Source organism: Lichenostomus cassidix, chromosome 23, assembly GCF_008360975.1.
Source record: "Lichenostomus cassidix isolate B80296 chromosome 23, HeHo_3.0, whole genome shotgun sequence".
In the NCBI taxonomy this organism is placed as follows: domain Eukaryota; kingdom Metazoa; phylum Chordata; class Aves; order Passeriformes; family Meliphagidae; genus Lichenostomus; species Lichenostomus cassidix.
Window position 1 is genome coordinate 214203 of NC_139503.1, and position 19732 is coordinate 233934.

General features: G+C 62.6%; 1 protein-coding gene and 1 long non-coding RNA gene across 9 annotated transcripts in view; one reads left to right on the forward strand and one right to left on the reverse strand.

Annotated features, from left to right (window-relative positions):
* AHDC1 (AT-hook DNA binding motif containing 1) overlaps positions 1 to 19732 on the forward strand; it is a 51624-nt gene continuing 31892 nt past the window's right edge. For 2 of the 7 annotated variants that reach the window (XM_085081159.1, XM_085081161.1), the window contains exons 1-2: positions 283 to 365; positions 685 to 805. Coding sequence is in view for 3 of the 7 variants with exons in the window: in XM_085081155.1 (XP_084937281.1) it covers positions 53 to 200; positions 685 to 805 (269 nt within the window). In the remaining 4 variants the exon portion in view is untranslated. Of the gene's footprint in view, positions 201 to 282; positions 366 to 572; positions 806 to 5162; positions 6335 to 17206; positions 17346 to 19732 lie in introns of those variants that run through there. The other 5 variants (XM_085081155.1, XM_085081158.1, XM_085081154.1 and 2 more) reach the window with 5 other exon arrangements.
* LOC146427661 (uncharacterized) lies at positions 13539 to 17077 on the reverse strand. 2 transcript variants are annotated; one of them, XR_014856283.1, is made up of 2 exons: positions 16247 to 17077; positions 13539 to 15453 (listed from the first exon to the last, which is right to left on the reverse strand). It is a non-coding gene; the product is annotated as an uncharacterized LOC146427661 (long non-coding RNA). The 2 variants fall into 2 exon arrangements; XR_014856284.1 differs by lacking the exon at positions 16247 to 17077 and adding an exon at positions 15887 to 16201.

Consider the following 19732-nt stretch of genomic DNA (forward strand, 5'->3'; position numbering starts at 1 on the left):
CTACAAGGCCCGGCATGCCCCGGCGGTGCTGCACGGCTCCCCGGGGTGCCGGATGCTGGCCGTGCCGCTGACAGCGGAGCGAAGCGGAGCCGCGGTCCCCGCCGCGCACGGAGAGAGGAGCGAGGGGCTGGGCGCGCCTGGCCGCCGGCTCTGCTCCCCTCCTTTTATCCCAGCCCCCACAAAGCCGGGAGCGGCAGAAGGCAAGAGAGAGGGAGGAGGTGGTGGTGGAGGAGGAGGAGGAGGGAGGAGGAGGAGGAGGAGGAGGAGGAGGAGGAAGGGGGGAGGCAGCGGCAAGCCAGGGCTCTGCTGCGCTGTGTCTTTCTTTGCTTTCCGCAGGCGGCGAGCGGCGGAGGCGCAGAGGGGAGGTCGGTTCCCCTCCGCCTCCCGCTCCGCTGCCTTTTGTGTGTGTGTGAGAGGCGAAGGGGGGGGGGAGAAAAAAAGAGGAGGAAAAAAAAAAGGGGGGGAAGGTAAAAAAAGGGGGAGAGAAAAAAGAAAAAAAGGGGAAAAAATAAGCTAAGCGGTAGAGGGGAGAGAAAATCCCGGAAAAAATAAAATAGAGGGGTGGGGGGGGGTAGAGGGAAGGAGGAAAGAGCAGGCAGGGGACGGAGGAGGGGGCGGGCTGGCAGGAGCGGAGTTGCCTGGGGAGAATGTGAGCAGGAGGCGCTGGAAATGCTCTCGTTGAAGGTGGCGAGCGGTGCCGAGGGCTCCGGGACCCCCGCGGCCGGTCAGGACGCAGCCCCGGCGGGCGGCAGGAGCCTCCCCAAGCGGGCGGGCTCCGAGGGGCGCGGAGCGCAGGAGCCGGCGGGTGAGTACCGGGGACCCCCGCCTTTGTGTAGGGCTGTGAGGGGGGAGGACACACGGGACACCCCCTTTGGGCACAGCGGGAGGGGGGGAGGAGGCGGCGTGTCGCGTGTATATGTGTCCCCCCCCCCCCCCCCGCGCCGTCCCCTCCGCTGAAGTTGCGCGGCGAGTTGGTGCCAAATTGCCGGAGTTTAATGGCACTTGGGGTAGGGAGGGGCGTGCGGGAGTGGGGGGCCCGGGGCGAGCCCCCCATTGCGGGAGGGCTGACATCTCCACGAGTTCGGCCGCCTCCCCCTGGACACCCCCCCACCTCTACCCCCCCCGGGTGCGAGCGGTGAGTGACAGCTGTCAGAGCGGGCTCCGGCCACTAGAAGGCAGAGCCTGTCAACAGCGCGTGGGGTTAGGGGGGCTCCCCGGGGAACATGGGGACCCCCCGGGGCACAGCATCCCACCCCCTTGCCCTGGCTCTGGGGAGCGGCGGGCTGCCTCGCGGGGAGCACCCCCGGGAGCCTTCGGGGTGCGGGGCGTGCGGGAGGCTCCCCCCAGCCCTGCCGGTGAAGTTGCGTGGTCCGTGGCTCGGGGCTCGGCGAGCGGTTGTTACTCCGGTGCCTGTCATCCCCCCTCTGATTTGTTTTTATCGATCAGCTGATTCTTTCCCCCCCCGCGCGGCCCCTCGGTGCTTGCGACAGGGACCGCGGGGGATCGCGATGGCTTTGGCGGGGGCAAGAGTCACCCCATGGGGGTCACGCTGACGCCAGACCCTCTGCCTGCCTTGGGGATGTGCTGGGTGTCCCCAAGGCCGACGCAGGTGGAAACACCTGAGTCCCGCTTGTTTACGTGCTGGGGGGACGACGTGGCTTTGCCCACGACCAGGTGGCCTCGTGCATGCAGCCCCTGGGCTCGTGGCTGCCAGGAGAGCCCCCAAAAGCAGCGGGGTGAGCTCATTATGTGCCACAGCGCATGGTGGAGTCACTCCAGATATATGCTGGCGTGACAGAGAGCAGAAGCGAACCCCCAGGGTGACGGGCACGGATCCTGCCCCGCTCGCTTTCCCACCCTGGTGCCGGCGGGGTCTGAGTCGGGGGCGCGTGGTCCGAATTGGGGCCCCGTGGTCTGAACCGGGGGCCCCCTCCCAAGCCTCTCCCCCTTTCCTCGCCCCCCCAGGTGTCCCCTTACACTGGCTTCTCCTGCTGGGCTGTGGAATTTGCAGGGGAGGGTGGTGGTGGTGGTGGGGAGCGGGGGGTGGAAGAGGAGGGCGGAGGGGGGGCTGGAGAAGGGATGGCGCGGCGCCAAATTCCGCTCTGCCATGTCTCTGTAACCTGAATAGGCCAACTCCATCCCCGGTGCGAGTCCCCCGGGGCTCTGCCGCGCTCCGATGCAGTCAGGCGGGAGGTGGCTTTCGCTCGGCTGTTGGCGTGTCCCCCCTCTACAACCCGCCAGCCCCAGTCCGGCTCCCTCCCGGACACCGGCCGGAGCAACCGCGCGCCCGCTGGGAGCCGGTCGGGCAGGAGGTGGAGATGGTTTGGGGGCGAAGGGTTGGCACCGCGGCGGGGACGGGGTAGCCAAGGACGCGCCGGGAGCGGGGCAGCCGGCAGAGGAGAAGCCATGGAAGCCCATGGAAGGTTACGGCAAGCCTGGGGGGGCAGGCGCTGCCCTGGCCTCCTTAGAGGAGGCAGCAGAGACCCGGGGCAGGCTATTTCTGCTGAGATCCTGAGGAAAGCTCTGGGAGAATTGTGGGCTTCTATAAATAGTGTGTGTCAGCCGAGTGGAAACAGGGCCTTGAAATGCTCCTGCTATTCTCCCGAGTGCTTGGAACCAGCTCTTGGTAAACAGGGCAGCGGTGGGGAGGGCTGTTTCCTTCTTCCGGGCTCGGTAACAGGAGCAGCAGGGATGTGGGGGGGATTTTTGCCTAGTGATATGGCAACGTTCCCCCTCTGGGGCCGGCCGGCTGGATGCTGGGCTGTGGCCGGGCTGCCCGGATGCGGGATGGCCCCTGAATGCGTCGCAGATGTGTGTCCCCCCCACTGCCGTCCCCTCCCCAACCCTGCCGTCCGCCGAACTTCGGGTCTGGAATGCGCCGTGTGGTCCGGACATAGTCCTTAGGGAGCTGGCAGTGCCGGGGGAGGTTTTTGGGATGTGAGGGCTCAGCTGGCCAGGAGGCGCTCAGCACACCCATTCGTGTGGCTGGCATAGGGGTGCGTGGGGTCACAGCCTGGTTCCCTCTGTCCCCACCGCGTGTCCATCCATCCAGGCTGGAGTTGTTCCCGCTCTGCCTCAGGGCACATGCTGAGCGATGCCTTGGCCCTGTGCATGTGCTGCAGGGCAAGGATTTGATCCTGTGGGACCTTCCCAGGCATGTCTGGACACACAGGGTGCTGGGCACCTTGTTCCTCAGGAGGTTCTTCATGTAGAGGGGACAGGGTGACATGTTCCCAGGGTGATTGCTTGGCTCTGGGGCACATCCTGGCAGTCCCAGTGCTGTGGTGAGTGTTCAGCTTCCCATGAGGACCTGGCATCATGCTCACTGTTACCTCCCGTTGCACCCACACCCCAGTATTCACCCTGTGCTGCAGACAGTGGCTCTAAAGCTGCCTTGTTATTATTTTCCTTAAAAATAACACAAAAGGGAAATAACTGGGCTGTGCTCAGCTCCCCAGTGAGAGTTTTTAGAGTGATGTACAGTGAACTGTGCGGTGAGGAGGATCCAGCGCGCTTCTGGTGGGATTTGGTGTTGGATTCGGAGTTCACCAGGGTGTCATGGGGCTGGGGGGCCCACCCTGTCCCTATGTGCTGCCTGCTCGGGTGCTCAGTGCCGGCACAGTGGAGCGTGTTCTCGGCGTGGGTGGGAAGGGGTGAGCACCAGTCCGGTGGGGCTTTTTTTCTTCTCCATCTTTTTTTTTTTTTTCTTTCCCCTTTTTTCTTCCTTTTTTTTTTCCCTCCCTCTCTGTGGGTTGAGCGTTGGGGCGACAGACAGGGAAAGTCTGAGCAATGGTCTCCGTGCTGGTGCTGTCTTCAATCACCGCGTCCCAGAATCCCTCGCTCTGGGCCTTCTAGGCACAAGGGCTTACAGCGAAAATCGGCAGCTGCAGCTGCGAGTGAAAGCACAAGAGCCCGGCTGGGTCTTTGGCATCGGCAGGAGAGCAAAAAAAAGCTGGGGGAGGCGAGGAGGGAAGGGAAAAGGCGGGGGAAAATGTGCCCTGTGGTTTTTTTCCAGGCTTGCCACCGAGGGTTGTGTTTCAGAGCATCGGTTCCCGGGCGCGGGAAGAGGCGGGAGGATGGGGGGTGCGGAGCGATGCCTCCGGGGAGCTCATTAAAATCTGTCGGCTCCCCCCTTTCGCCGGCCGAGAGAGGCTGGATAAGGAGGGAAGGAGGGAGGGACGTGCTGGGAAGGAACATGCCGGTAAACCGGCTGCCCGGTGGGGACAGTTGCCGGCCCAGGCAGGAACGCTGCCCCGGGGGCTCACCTGTCGGAGCACGTCGGCCGCGGCGTGCCAGCGAGGCCGTGACAGGGGCTGGCGTGTGCCGGGGACTCCGTCGGCTCTGCGAGAAACCCCCCGGATTTCCGAGCTGAGCTGGGCTCAGAGGGGTGATGAGCTGCCATGGTGCCGGGATGGTGGTGGGTGGGTTATGGGTGTCGGGGGGATGCTGGGGGTCAGCGGGGTGCAAGCAGGAAGGGAAGTGTGAGTGGGAGGTGTCAGCACGTGCATGGGCAGCGTTGGGAGCGTTGGCTGCGCAGGTAGAGTTTGATGTGCAGGTAGGGTGTGTGGACAGGGTTTGGTGCACAGGCAGGGTTTGGTGCACAGGCAGGGTTTGGTGCACAGGCAGGGTTTGGTGCACAGGTAGTTTGGTAGGCAGGGGCTGCAGGCAGGAATTTGTGTGCATGGGCAGAGTTTGGTTTGCAGACAGGGTTTGGTGTACAGGCAGAGACTGATGTACAGGCATGAGGCTGGCTTGGAGATCCTGGGTGTTAAGGTGGGTCCGGGCAGGTGTTGGCAGGGGACATGCCACCCTGGCAAAAACACCTCCTTCCCCTCCCCAGTGAGGGGAACTGACAGTGTTGGGGATCCCCTTCCCATTCCAAATCCCACAGTGTGCCGGCAGGAGAGTGTTGGTGCAGCCTGGACTGGCACAATGCAGGGAAACAGGGGAGAGGCAGAATGTGGTATTGATCCTCTCAGAGGGAGAGCAAAGCAGTTCTGGCATCCACCATGTCTGATCCTCTGCCCTTCCCACTGCTAAACCAGCTCCAGGCAGAGGGAGCACCGTGCCATGCCATGCCATGCAATGCCATGCCGTGCCATGCCATGCCATGCCATGCCATGCCATGCCATGCCATGCCATGCCATGCCATGCATCCGCATGCCACCCCATCCCCATGCCATCCCATGCTATCCCATCCCCATGCTGCCTCTGCCAGCTCCAGGGCCCCAAGCCCCACGCACACACTCCGTTCTCTCTTGCCTCTTCCCTCTTCGCCTCCTGCTGACTTCAGCGCATCGGCTTGGGCTCAGCGCCTGAACATTCCTCGCAAAACCTGGGCCTAAAATATCTGGAGGAGGATGGAGCGCCTTGGGCGAGGGAGATGAGCTCCTCAGCTGCAGGAAAGAGGGAGGCTGCCGGGCTGGAGGCAGCAGGGACGCTCTGCTCGCTGCCAGCTGCCAGCCCCACTGGCCCCCCCGGAATTCGCCAGGAATAAATCTTGCCTGGTGAAGCTGGCGGTTTGGTTTGGGATGGATGTGCCCAGGCAGAAGCAGGGCCAGGAGGGGAGCACAGCACCCTGTGGAGCAGCGGATGAGTGGCACAGAGAGCGGGGATGGCATTGGGAGTGGGGTGACAGAAGGGCAGGCTGGCATGGAGTGTGGTGACAGCAAAACAGGGTGATAGGGAGAGTAGGGTCACAGGGGAATGGGGTAGGAGGCAAGCAGGATGACAGTGGATCAGGGTGGCAGGGAATGGGGTGAAGGGGGAGCAGGAGTGAAGGGGGAGCAGGAGAACAGGGTGCCATGGGAGAGGGGTGGCAGAGAACAGTGTGGTAGAGAACTAGGGTGACAGAGGAGCAAGGTGGCAGTGGAACAGGGTGGCAGGGAGCAAGATGGCAGGGTGACAAGGGAATTGGGTGGCAGGGAGTGAGCTGGGTTGGGGTGGCTGAGGAGGGACAATAACTGCTGGGAGGGAGGTGCTAGGCGGGAGCTGTGTGAGAACCAGTTTGCGAGGTCCAGATTGGCAGCAGATCCTGAACCAGGAGGAGCTGAGCATCCATACGGCCCCTGCCGAGATCAGACGCGACGACAGCGACTCGGTTTGGGGGAAGAAATTGGAGGCGGGGGAAGCTTTTTTGCTGAAATGAAATTTGAACCCCAAAGTGGGAGGGAAGTGGAGGTGGGGGGCACGGCTCTCTCCACATGGTTATTACTGCTGTTTTCCACCCAGCTGAAAGGAGAATGTAGCTTAATATGGACCCGCGGGGAGGAGAAGCACTCGGGAAGAGGGATTTGGCAGGAGGGAGCTGGGAAACAGCGAGAGGAACGTAGAGGTGAGAGTGGCCAGGGCTTTGCCCAGGGAGGAGAGGACGGAGCCGGGCTGGAACAAGGCGCTATTGTTCTTGGCGAGCAGGGGGCCGGCCGCGGCCCCCCCAGACCCGCAGAGCTGGCGCGGATGTGGGGAAGGTTTTTGGGACCGGTTTTTCCCGGCGGATTGCTGGCTGGGGAGTAGGAAGAGCTCACTGTGCTGGGGTGCACCAAAGGGAGTGAGTGAAACACGCGGGGAAGTGAAGGGAGACCCTGGCGTTTGATGGGGAGGTGATGGCAGGTGAGAGGACAGGGGCGACCTGGGGGAATTTTGGATTAGTGAGTGGGAGTGGGGGTGGCAGGGCAGGGGCTTGGTGGCTGAAGGACAATGTGGGGTTGGGACAAAACCCGGCATCTCTCATTTTGCCAGCACAGCAGCTCCTCCTCAATGTGTATGTGGGGCTGGGGAGGGCAAAACGGAGGGTCTGGGGACCTAGCTGGCCTGGGGATCTCTCTCACCCCGTGATCCGTGTCCTGCCGCGATCTCCTCTTGGCTGTTGGCATCTCTCCAGTGGTCCCCACTGAGCCCTGCTATCCCACGTCGCCTTGCCTCAGCACCTGCCATCGCCACTCTCAGCACTTCACCCGCTGCTTTCAGTGTCACGCGCCACGTTGCCACAGCCACTGGCTGTTCCCCAGGCCATGACAGCACTTGGGGACACCCCAGGGTGCCAGTGAGCAGGAATGTGGGGAACCAGCGAGGTGCATCTGGCTGGAGGAAGAGGAGGAGGAGCAGGATGGAGGGATCTGCAGTCTCATCTCAGGATCTTCTCAGGCTCTGGAAGCTGTGGCCAGGGAGGGGGTGATGAGACAGGGGCCAGGCTTAGGGCAAAGCTGAGCTTATCCCAGCCCTCCCAGGGATCCCCATGCCTTGGCCCTCCCAGCCCAGCTGGGAAAGAAAGACCCCTCTGCAGCACATCGCTGGCGTTTGATCCCCATCCACCCAGTTCCCACCTCTGATGCTTCCAATGCCGCGATGCCCTAAAGGCAGCAGAAGCACCTTCACAAGTGCACACTAAATATTTGAACACGCTTGGGTGGCTCTGGTGTCGCTGCTGCTCTCGCCCTTCTCCACCCCCTTCCCCTGCCTCTCTGGACTCCCCAAATTTAGTGGGTACCCACGGGGGCTCCTTCTTTCCTCCCAGAGAGGGGTGTGATATTTGCTCGGCAGCTCTTGTTCAGAATTATTTGCTCCAACCAAGGCAGTGCTCAGCGGTGCCATGTCACCCTGGGTGTATGTCATGGTGTGTCCCCCCCTCCCCAGCCCACCCGCTGCCAGCCCCAGCTGCACGTGGTGGTACCACGGCATCCGCGCGATGCCTGCCTCCCCATCCTTCATCCCTCCTCTTCCTCCCAGCCTCAGCACCCTGCAGCCGGGCTGGGCGCCCAACGGGGCGGGAAGGGGGGGGAGCAGTGTTCCCCTCCCCTCCCCGGCATTCCTTGGGAGTGAAACACAAGAGCTGGCAGGGCACTCCTGCTTTCTCTGGCCTCCGTTCCTCTGGTGCCTGAACAAAGCCCTCCTGCCTCTCCCAGGAACCTAGGGTTCGAAACAGGAGAGGCAGCTTGTGCTGCGTGGCAGTGTCCTCCTCCAGCATATTTAGGGTTCTGTGGTGGGTGGGGGACAGAGGTGGGCACAGTCCTCACAGGGGGCAGCTCTGGACAGGGTACCCCAGGGGACCCACAAGGACTGTGCCTGCCTCAAGAACTGTTGGCATCCTCCCCAACCTGGGTTTTGCATCCCCACTATCTCACTGCCATCATATTGCCATGGAAACTGAGCCCTGGAGAGTACCAGTTCAACCCCAGTTTGTCCTCAGTTTGGTCTGAGTTTGGCCCCAGTTCTCATGCACAACCCATGCGTGGCAACACCAGTTGGTGTATCCTTCATCCCACGATCCGGGATGATGCATTCCAGAGGGAGTGTGCACTCTGTCCCCCTTCCCAAAGTCCAACACCCCCCTCCTCACCAAACAAAGCCCCCCCCCACCCTCCCCACCGCCCCCGGTGAAACAGGCCCCTGTCGGAGCGCAGTCCCCGACAGCGAAGGTTATTTTAATGGATGCATTACTTTAAACGAACCCTCCACCATCTGTTCCACCCCCTAATTACGCATGCAAAAAAAAGCCCATCTCACAGCCAGCACAGGAGAAAGTAAAGATATAAGTGATTTAAATGCATGTATCTGCAGCTCCGCCGGCAGCTGGGCTGGGCTGCGCTCCTTGGCTGCCTGGCGAGCTGGGCAACATGGAGGCAAGAAGGCAAAGGGGATGGTTCACTTGGATCTGGCAGCGATCGTCTCGGGAGGGCGGCTGTGGTGCCAGGTGGATGGATGGTGGGTGCAGCAGGCATTGGAGCGTGGTGGCTGTATCCATCCATCCATCCATCCATCCCTCTGTCCATCCATCCATCCCTCCATCCATTCCTCCATCCATCCCTCCATCCTGCTGTGGCCTCTCCCCATCACCCCCTGAAGGTTAGCTCTGCCCGCCGGCTGCCAGCCTCGGCGTGGCGGTGGCTGAGCCTTCAAAGCGCGGGGACACGCCACCGTCCCCAGGCTGCCGCGGTGCATGGCGGGGGCATGGGGGGGAGCAGCCCCCAGCTTGGCCAGGCTCCTTGTCCTGATGCTGTTCGGAGGTGGCTGCACGGGCAGGGGGTCCCATGGGGATGGGGATGGGTGTGTGTGGCCCCTGGGTGACACTGGGTCCTTGTCCTCTGGGAGGGAGGCTGAGGAGGGGAGGTTTCCCCCCACACTGCTTTTCCCAAGCAGTAGCTCTGTTTCTATGAGCCATCGCAAAATCCAGGGAATCTTGGGCCCTGAGGGCTCCCAGATGGTGTTTGACCCTGGGGGTCTGTCTTTTGAGGCAGCAGAAGGTGAGAGTAGGGTGGGGACTCTGAATGAGACCCACTGGGAGAGGCAGAGCTCATAGGTGATGGAAAACCACCATTTTTACATCAACCTCCTGCTTTGGGGAGTCCCAGCAGGGACAGGGAGATTGACAACAGTTCAGAGGGCTGCGTCCTTCCTCTGTCCAGGGAGAAAGAGGGGGCAACCCGGCGTCCAGGGCTGCCCCACTGTGACTCAGTTTCCCCCAACTCCAGTACGAACCACCCATGGGGATGAGATGGGATGGGTGACTGGCGTGGCTTTGGGTGACCCCACAGTGACAACGCAGGACCACCATAGCAGGGCCACCGCCTGGCGCCAGAGCTGACGGCGGTCCTGGGTGCCCGTCGTCCCCCCCTCCATCTCCTTCTCTCCGTGCCTGACTGCAGCAGATGCGCCAGCTCTGCAGGAAGAGGGAATTAAGTTGGGCTGGAGGAATTTTAAAGATTGCTGCAGGCCTGAGGGTCTTAGATCCCCCCGCGGAGATGGGCAGTCATGCAGAATTAATCCTATCGGCAGCCTGGCTCGGCTTCAGCCGGTGCAGAGCTCCGGGAGAGCGCGCGGGAGCACGGGGGGCGATGCTGGGGGCGGCTGAGCGAGCCCCAGTGCCTCTTGGCATCGATGGGAAATTAATAATGAAAAATTAAAAGCCCCAATTCAGCCTTTCACCCCCCTCCTCCCTTCTCCCCATCAGCCTGGAGGTGGGACTCGCAGGGGGGAAGGAGGTGGGTGGATTCTGCAAAGCTTGAGGAAAACCTGTTTGCCATAGCCAACAGAGACCATGGTGGGAGAAAGAGCTGGGGCCACATCCTGCTCCTAGTGCATGGACCTGTGCTACAGCAGGGCTCAGCCGTGTGCCACAGGGGGCTGGCTGGGCCTGGTGTGGGGACACCCCTTTGCTGCCATCACCCCGTTCCATCTGCAGTGGGGTCATGCAGTGGTGGGAACAGGCTGGGGTGACAGTGGGCAATTGGGGTGACAAGAAAGAGGTTAAGGTGGCAAGAGGGAGGTTCAGTGGCAGGAGGGACGTTGTGGCAGGAGCAGGTTGGAGTGGCAGTAGGAAGGTTGAAGTGGCAGGAGGCAGGTTGGGGTGGTAAGAGCAGGTTGAAGTGGCAGGAGGCAGGTTGGCATGGTAGGAAGCTTGAGGTGGCATGAAGCAATCTGCGATGGCAGTAGGAAGGTCAGGGTGGCACAAAGCATGTTGAGGTGGCAGAAGGCACGTTGGGGTGCTGTGCCAGTGCAGGGGATACAGGGACACACCAGACATCCCCACGTGCTGCTCCAGCCATCCAAGGGGACGCCAGGGTGGCATCTGGGTGCCCCGTGGCTCTGCCAGCCCCACGGGCAGCCCTGTCCCTATCATCCCTCCTGGCTGCCGGGGCTGCCGGTGCCACCGTGCCAGCGGGCTCGGTGGCTGCGTGACGCCGGGCAGGGTGGCCCGCGAGGGCTCTGCAGCTGCTGCCGAACCCTCTGCTCCTCCAGTTTATAAATAATGCAGCACCGTGGCGTGTTGGCAGTGCCTGCACACGCCTGCAGCCCTGGCATGGCGGCGGGCGCTTGGGGGGCGAGAGATGGATGCTGTCACCCCGGCTGGGTGACACCAAGCCGTGTCATCCCAGTGGGGAGGTGGCGAACCCTGGTGTGTCCCCCCTTCCCTTGCTCCCCATCCTGTCCCCCAGCCCCCCTATGCCCGGGGCGGGTGGTGGCGACGGTGGGTGCCCGCGGTGACCCCACGCGTGGGGACGTCCGCAAGCCTCGCGACATTGGCGAGGATGGCGACGCGCAGCTTGCAGTGTTGCCATGGCGATGTGCTGGCGCTAACGAACCCGAGTAAACATTAACCAGGGAGAGCCCCACGCGGGTGGGTGCGAGGATGGGGACCCAGGAGTCCTGCGGGGCTGGCTGCAGGGGTGGGGACGCATCGTGCCCATGCGGGGTGCACCCAGGAGATTCCCCCCAGGTGGTCCCTTATAGGTGCTGTGTGAGGCTGTGGTTTGATGGTCAGACTGGGAGCTCTGGGTGCTGGATGAGGTCCTTGGGGGCAGGATGTCAGCCCCCTTCCCGGTTTGGGTGCACTCACAATGGGAACGTCCCCGCCTTGAGGTCCCAGGGGTTGTCATACCCCGGCACTGTTACCGGGCTCTGGCCACCATCACCCTCTCTGTGCAGAGCCCATGAGTGCTGACTTGGAGGGGGAATGAGCCCCCGGGGTGCTCCCCGGCGCTGGTGGGGACCTCGGGGTATTCCTGGCAGCAGCTGCCACCACCGCTGCCGTTGTCGCCATGACTCAGCTCCCCGAGTCCCTGTTTTCCCATGGCCGCTCCGGCACAGGGACCCACACCGTGCTTAAGGTGGGGGTCAGGGTGGGGGCAGCCCCCCGCACCAGCACCCCTATCGTACCCGAGGTCCCTTCCAGCATTTAATGGTGCTGCAGCTCATTAAACGGAGGTGCAGGTGCCCCCGGTACCTTCATCCTCCCGGAGGGCTCTTAATGAGCGGCTGCTAACGAGCGCCCGCGCTCCCCTTCCAGCCTCGGGAAGAGGCTGATTGGCGAGAGGCACCCGGGAGCGACGCGCGGGCTCCTTTTAGGGGCTTCGAGGGGTCCAGCGACCCCTTGCCGTGCTGTAGATGTGGCCTTTTCACCGTGCACAAGGGTCCCACGTCACCATCGCTGCACCGGTATCACATCCGTCCCCAGCTCCTCGGGGCGTGCATCATGGGCACCTGGTGCCCTGTGCCTCAGTTTTCCCCCCTGGGGACACAGGGCCTTGGGGATGGGCACCAGTGCTTACAGACACGCAGAGATGTGGGTTGAGGCTCCTGTTGGTCTTCCCAGCCCCGTTTTTGTCCCCAGAGTCACGTTGTGCAAAGCCACCCGACCCCTGGGAAGACTCCTTGGGTCTGTCTGTGGGGGGAATCCCAGGGCGTTCGGCAGAAGGTCTGTGTGGATCCTGTGCACCCCAAAAACAACCCAGTGGCACCAATGCCGTGGAGGGTGCATGTTGGGTACCCAGAGGAGGTGGGCTGGGGGTGCCTGGCTCAGGGTGGCTCTTAGGCTTGTTGCCCTATTTTGAGGGCTGTAGGGGGAAGACCCCATCCTGCAAAGAGCAACTGACCAATGCCAGGGCTGGGTCCTCCAGCTCCCCGCCGAAGGGAGCCCTAATCCTCGGTGACTCGGTGCCCAGCTCCACGGTGGCTAATTGCAGTGTCCCCAGCTGAGGATTACAGTTTAAAGCAGGGAAGGAGCAGCGGAAGCAGATGAGCTCCTGAGCAACAAAGCTCTTGTTCCCCTGCAAAGTGACTTTTATTAGGGGTATAATTAAAAGCTGACAGGAGGGGAAAATCATGGGGATGGTCAAGGTGAGGGATGAAGCCACCTGAAGGTCCCTGTGTCCCCTCAGACATCCCATCTGCCAGCTGCCTGCTCTGACCACAGTGTTTCTGGCAGGGCAGGATGCAGTGAGGTGCTGGGCTGGCAGAGGAAATCCAAACTCGGCCCCAATGAAAGGGGCTTTGTGTGCCCGGGAAGGAGCAGCCCTCCTCCTTCTTCTTCTTCTTCTCGTCATCATCCTCCTCCTCCACTCCTGGCTGCAGGGCCACTTTCCTGCCTGGGGGTGGTCTCGACGTGGGTGCTAGAGGGAAACTGAGGCACAGGGTAGCATAGCAACCTGTGCTCTCTTGCCCCACTCAGACTCTTGAGATTCTCCCACTTGCTTATACCCATGGCTGTGGGTGAGGAAGTCCCTGAGGAAGTGCTGGGGTCCCCCATGGTGTCCCAGCTGGGGCCATCTCTGCAGAATCCCTGGGATTGGTCCTCTGTACCAGGGCTGGCCAAGGCACTGGCAGTGGCGGAGGAGCTGCAGGGACAGGAAGATACTACAGGGACAGAGAGACATCTTCCACACCTTTCCCAATGCCACTGCTTGCCTCAGTTTCCCCTTCTCCCCTCATGAGTGCTGTGCCTGCTCTCTGGCACGGCTGGACCCCGGATCACCCTAGCTAGGTTCAACCCTCCTTGGTGACCCCAGCTGCCCCTGCAGACATGGCTGATGTTCCCTGGGAAGGGAACACTTCATGGCACCCAGCGTTTGGCACATTTCTGGGTTTCCACTGACAGGAACATCACTCCAGTGCCAGTCCAGTCCCATAGCAGGGAGGAGGATGGGTGCAGGCAGGGACCCCCAGCTGGGAGCTGGGCACTGGCCACCTTGGCCTGGCCTGGCCCCAGCCCCAGCGGGCAGTGGGGGGCTTGTTCTTTGCCTGGACAGGAAGATGAATGAATTCCATTACGGGATCGCGATTTTATTCCACGTGTCAGGGAGCCTGAGATTAACTTGCTCACCAGGCTGTGACAAACCCAGACACCCGCGTGCACGTGCTCGGGCGCGGGGGCTTCGCACACTCATCGGGCAGGGAGCTGCCGAGACCCCACCATGCCCCCCCGGGGCAGGCAGAGCCATGCCTATCCACACTGATTCCAGCTGGGAGCCTTCCAGCACCTGGAGAGGCGGCACAGACCAAGGTGGCAGTCTGACACTGCCACTGTGTTGTCCCATGTCCTAAAGGTCCTTCAGCCGCCCAAGGACGCATGTCTTGCAGACAGGCAAGGGGCAAAGCATCATCCCAGCACAGCTCTGGGAGGCCACATGCTGCCAAAATAACAGGCTGGGAGGGGGAAAAAGTGGGAGATGGGGGTTTGGGGGCTTTCACAATAGCTGATGACACTGGGGACTTGAGACCAATGGGCTGCTCTTATCTCACCTCAACCAGGTGGTTGCCCACTTTTGGAGGACATCAGGGCCATACAATTGTGTCAGGGCCATGCTGTGCTGTGCCATGCTGTGCTGTGCCATGCCGTGCCGAGCCGAGCTGCGCCAAGCGGCCGGCTGCTCTCCCCTCACCACCCCCCCTGTGCGGGCGCAGGCAGCTGGCTCTGTTTGCTGGAGGCTTTGCGCATTCCAGTTCGTGGGTCACTCGCCTTCGAAACCTCTCCAGGGACAGAGGCAGTTGGGAGCTGTAACAAACAACCCAAGGGCTCCAATGACGCCTGCGCCCGGCGCTGCCTGCCAGCACTGGGGTGGGGGGGCTTGGGAGACAGCCCCCTGCTCCCCTGGGGTGCTGGAAGGGAGCTCTGGGGTGGTACTGGGAGGTGCCAGTGCAAGTAACCAGAAAGGAGGGACATGCTGAGCAGGTTTCCTTGCAGGACGTTGGAATGATTGCTTCCTGGGGAGCAGTGGAGAATGCAAAGTGTGGTCATCTCTGCAGGGGGTACAGAGTGGGGTGCTGGCAGTGGAGCATCATCCAGGATCTGTATGGCAAGGGGTGGTGGAGTTGGCCAGGCATGGCGCGGGCAAGAGGGCAACACGGACGGCAAGTTTGAGGTGGCTCAGGGCTGGTTACGATGTCTTGGAATGTGCGTCGGAGCTATCCCGAGGAGTTCCTGGGTCTGGAGGGGTGGTGGGAGCATGGTGGGAGCATGGTGGGAGCACAGCGTGGCTCAGGGAGGCTGGGCGGTGCAGGGAAGGTCAGCCTTGGCCAGATGCAGCCACTCCACCCTCCTCCAGTGCTTTGCACATTAATGCAAATGCACTGGCCTGAGTGGTTCATTAGCAGCATGTGGAATGGAATAATGCATCCGCATCCCATTAGCCTAATGAAAAAAAGGGAGCCGGTACCTGGAACAAAGCTGCCGACTCTTGGCTAGTGCTCTGGCTCGGCCATGCTGGGCCGTGGGGGCCCCCCTTCCCTTCCCCTCCCTTCCTGTCCTTTCCCCTCCCTTCCCTCTGCCGCCCCAGCCATCGCCTGCCCAGCACTCTGAGCATCTGTGTGCCCAGCGCTGTGGAAGGCCCCATCCCCAGAGTGTCACCACGGATCCCATTCCCAGTATGTCACCACGGCAGGGTGCAGCCTCAGGAGGACTTCAGGGTGGCCCCAGCATCACCTCTCAGCATCCCAGGGTGGGAGAAAGATCCAAGGCAGTAGTGCCACAGAGGCACTGGCTGCGTGTTGAGAGGTCCCCATGTCCCTGGGGCTGGGAGTGCAGAGCCTGAAGAATTCGGGGGCACCCCAGGGTGGGCAGAGCCGGTCACAGCATCATCCTTCTGCATCCCCAGGTGGGAGGGGGTCCAAGCTGGGAGTGCCGCAGTGGCGCTGGCCGGGTGTCGAGATGTCCCCATGTCCCTGGGGCTGGGAGCGCGGAGCCTGAAGGATTAGAGGAAACATTGCCAAACAAACCAGGCTGTGCCGGAACCAATTAGCCTCCAGCAGGCAGAGTTTCAGATGCTGTTATTTCTGCCTCTTCTCTTTTCTCTCTCTCCTTCTGTCTCCCCCTTTCCCCCTCCCCGGCCCTCCCCAGCCCCTCCTGCCCGCCCCCAGCATCCCTGCTCTCGCCATTCCTCTCCGTGTCGGAGCTTGTTTTGGGCACTGGCTCTGGAGTGAGTCATGCCGCGCGTAGGGGATTTTAAAAGCTTTCTGCTGTCGCTGGGAAGCCGGTTTGGGCTGCTCCGACACTGGGGGTGGAGCGCCATGCCTCGCAGACAACCCTCGTCTGGGGAACCCAAAAAAATCCCCCACCCCGATGCCCCGAACCCCTGGGATCCCATGGGCCCCCCTTTGCGGGGGTCGGCTCGGTCACCCCAGCCAGCGGTTGAGTCACAGGCGAAACTTTCTAGCCGTTGGAGCTTCCTGCGCCGGGGCCCCTCTCCGAGGAAGTGGTCTGCCGGGGCGTCGAGCCCGGCGGGGCGGTTGCCCCGTCCCGGTGGGTGCAGCACGCAGGCGCGGCCGGCCGGCACTGGAGCTCGAAGCGTGGGAGATTTTTTTTCCACTCCCCCCCTTCCCTCCTCCTTCCCTCCTCCTTCCCTCCACTACCGCCTCCGCCGGCCCCGTTGCCAAACCCGGGGTGGGGGCCCTCCGGCACGACCCTCCCGCCAGTCCGCAGCTGGCCGCGGTTCCCCCCCTTCATCCTCCTCCTCCTACTCCTCCTCCTCCTCCTTGCCTTGAGCTGTGCTGCTGAGGGACTGCAGCTCCCGTGGATCAGGAGGAGATTTAGGTCAAGCGCTCGACTGAGTCGAAACAGCCATCTGTGTGCGGAGGAAACCGGCCACCCAGAGCCCCCGGCGCGGCTGGCCTGGCATCGCCACAGGGTCCCGGCACCGCCGGCACCCCCCGGACCCTGCGCCTGGGCACACAGCCTGCCTTTGTCTCCAGCAGGGGAAAAAAACCCACCCGGCGAACAAATAAATGGGGAAAAAATCCCCCTTCCTGCCCATCCGTCACCCCCGGCTGTGCCGTGGGCATTGCCGGGAAGTTTGGCACGGAGCGGCCGCGGCAGCGCTCCAAGGTCGCCCTGACACGCGGTTGGAAGGTGTGTGCCGGCGTGAACCGGGCATGGATGCGGGAGCGAGGGCCGGAGCCGGCCGCGGGCGCCCGCGGAGCAGGCAGGACGGGAGGCGCAGGCAGGAGGGAGGCCCTGGCCGCCTGCCCGGAGCCCGGACTCCTGGGTTCTTGCAGGAACAGGGTGGAGCGGGAGGAGGATGGGGAGCTGGTGTCATCCCGGCCGCGGCGGGGGGGAGCCTTTCCCTCCCCGGGAGAGCGAGGGGCTCCGCATGGAGCTGCGGCCGCCGTGCCTCAGTTTACCCGGATGATGCAGTGGAGCAGCCCAATGCTAGCAGCACAGCCGGGCACCCCGGCGAGGTGGAGACCCCCAGATGACCCTTGGCACCCCGCACCGGGGCGGAGGTGACCGCGGCCCCTCCTGCTCTCCACCTGCCGGCTTCGTCTTGCTTTCTCTATTTCCTTCCGGAGCCTTTTCTCGCCCGCTAGTGTCTGTGCCGCTGCGCCTGTGCGCACGCTGGGCGCAGGGAGAGGAAACGCCGCCGGTGCCGTGGGAGGGTTGGCGCACGCCGGATGGGCCTCCCAGCCCTGGGCGGTTTGGCACATCCCAGCCGTGTGACGAGTTGTGCCTGGTCTCAGGCCGGAGCTCGGGCGGGCGCGGGGATGCTCCCCGGCACCTCGCCCCGTCCGCTGCCCGCCCGGAGCCGGGCCGGTGCCCCGCCGGGCCCCTCGGGAGTCCATCGATCCGCCCGCCGTGCCTGGTAAGGAGCTTTGTCTGGCTGCGCAGCCAGTTTGCACAGTAATCCCGCCTTGGCCGGGGGGATTACGCATGGGGAGAGCTGTGGGGGGCCCAGAGCACCCAGGCAGACAGGGTTTGGAGGCCAGGGTTTCCCTCAGTGCGGTGGGTTTCAGCCAGGATGGTGAAGGAGACATCCCTGTGCTCGAGTGGGTCACACAGGGACCACAACATTTTCCCCCAGCCAAGGGGCAAACCAGGCAGGAGCTCAGTGTCCCTGCAGAGCCCTGTGCCAAGCCAAGCCAGGGCTGGGCTGGTGCTTCCCACTGGGATGGTGTGGAGCATCCCTGCATCCTTCTCCAGCATCCTTCCCTCCCAGTGTGGCAGCCTGCGTGTGCTCAGCCGTGAGGCGAGAGCTGCCAGGAGGTGTGAGTACCATCCTGGGTCCCTTCCCAAGGTGCCATTCCAGGGTCCCATCCCGGCTTTCCCACAGCACTAGGTCGCCAGGCAGGCTCGGAGGGGGCTGGTGGATGCTGGGAGCTCAGCGGTTCTTTATGGTCTCAGAGGGCTCCATTAATTCTTTAAATATCCAGCCTTTCCAGGTGGGTTTTGTTGAAAATTAATTTCCGGAGCTATTTTAATTTTGCTGTATTTAATTTGCTGTTTATTTTAATTAATTAACGTCGGGAAAATCTCTTCTCCCCAGCATCCTGCAGCCGTCTGGGGTGGCTGCACCCGGGAGGTGAGAGCAAGGGGGTGTCATGGGTGTGAGGGGAACAGACAGGGAGGCTGCCTAGCCACCATGTTGCCCACCTGGTTCCATCCCACCTGCCCCAGGTGAGAGGATTGGCATGAGGAGGCAGTGAGCTGGATCTCTTCCCGGCTCCATGCCTACTCCAGGGCTCATCACAGGGTTTGCTGCTGGCTCCATGGGATGTTTGTCACATCTCCTGGTGGGAGATGGCTCAGGTATCAGAGAAAGGCAACCACCTTTCTCTTCCCCCTCCTACCGATGGCTGGGGACCTGAGGGTCTACATCCATGAGGATACCGTGCCATGCTGTGCCATGCTATGTGCCAAGCAGGAGAGTCCTGGTTTAATAGCCCAGCATGGAGCTGTTTGGAACCACACCCACACAAAGGGATGTGGGGCTGAGCCCAACCTCCTGCTCCCATCCCGTCATCCCTCCCGGTGCTCCATCCTCGATGCTGGCCAGACCCAGCGAGGGGGTCCCTATGGGGCAGGCAGGCAAGGAGAGGGGGAAGGGATGGAGCCGCCTTCCTCCAGATCAAGGCTTCTGGTCTCTCGCATGTCTAGACGCTGCCACACACACCTAATGTGGTTCTTGGCAGGAGCCGCGGCTGCTCTCTCGAGGTTAATTGCTGCGCACGGAGCTCTGCAGACAGATAACCCGGCTCCACACTGCCCCTGGACCCCTGCCTCGCCCAGCCCTGCCTTGGCTGCAGTCCCCAAGAGATGCTTGGCCCCCCCCAGGGATGCTCAGACCTGCCCAGGGTGGAGGAGCAGACAGGGGGTGCAGAGGGGCTGATGCTGTGCCCAGTGGGCGGTTTGGGGCGCAGCACTGAGCGACGAGGGGCGATCTCCCGGTTTTGGAGAGCAGGCAGAGATGAAGGAGAGGTGCTGGCAGTGCTTGGCAAGGGGTGACAGTGGCTGCAAGGTCTTTGGGGTGGGAGGAGGAGAAGAGAAGGGCCCCACCAGCCCAGCACTGCCTCCATCCTCTGCCTGCTCTTGGCAAGGCGGCTGGGCCAGATAAGAGAAACGCGGCGGGGGGAGCTGGACAAAGGCTCAGCCTTATTCAGCCTGAGTGGCCAGATCCAGGCTCCGGAACGGGAGCTGGAGAGAGATGTGGCAGGGACTGGGGTGGGAAGAGCCGTTTCATCCTCCAGCCCCGACATCTGGTGGAAAGAGGGGATGGGAGGGGAAAATGCTGGGCAGGGTGCAGGGGTGAGCCCCAGGGCTTGGCCACATCCGGACTTCCTGGGATGGGCTGGATGAGGCCATTCCCAGCAACTGCTCTTGCAAAGGAGCCCAGAGGTCTCTGAGATACACAGGATGCTCAGGGCAGCCAGGCACCAGCACCATCCTGGGAGCAAACACTGCCATAATGACATGCATAGAGCCACTGGCACCCCGATCCCGGTCCCTGCTTTGCCCCATCCATAGGGACCAGCTTCCCTGTGGACAATTTTGTGCCTTGCCAGGCCTGGTGCCAGCTCCCAGGTGCCGTCACCAAGGCAGGGTGGTGTAGAGCAGGACTGGGAAGTGGTACATTCCAAGGCCAGAATCACACTGGGTTGCTGGAGGGATCCCCAAAGCCCAACATCCCATCACCTCACATGTGGCTGGGGCTGGCGCTGGGGTCTGTGCTTGCTCCTGTGTCCCAGGGCTGTG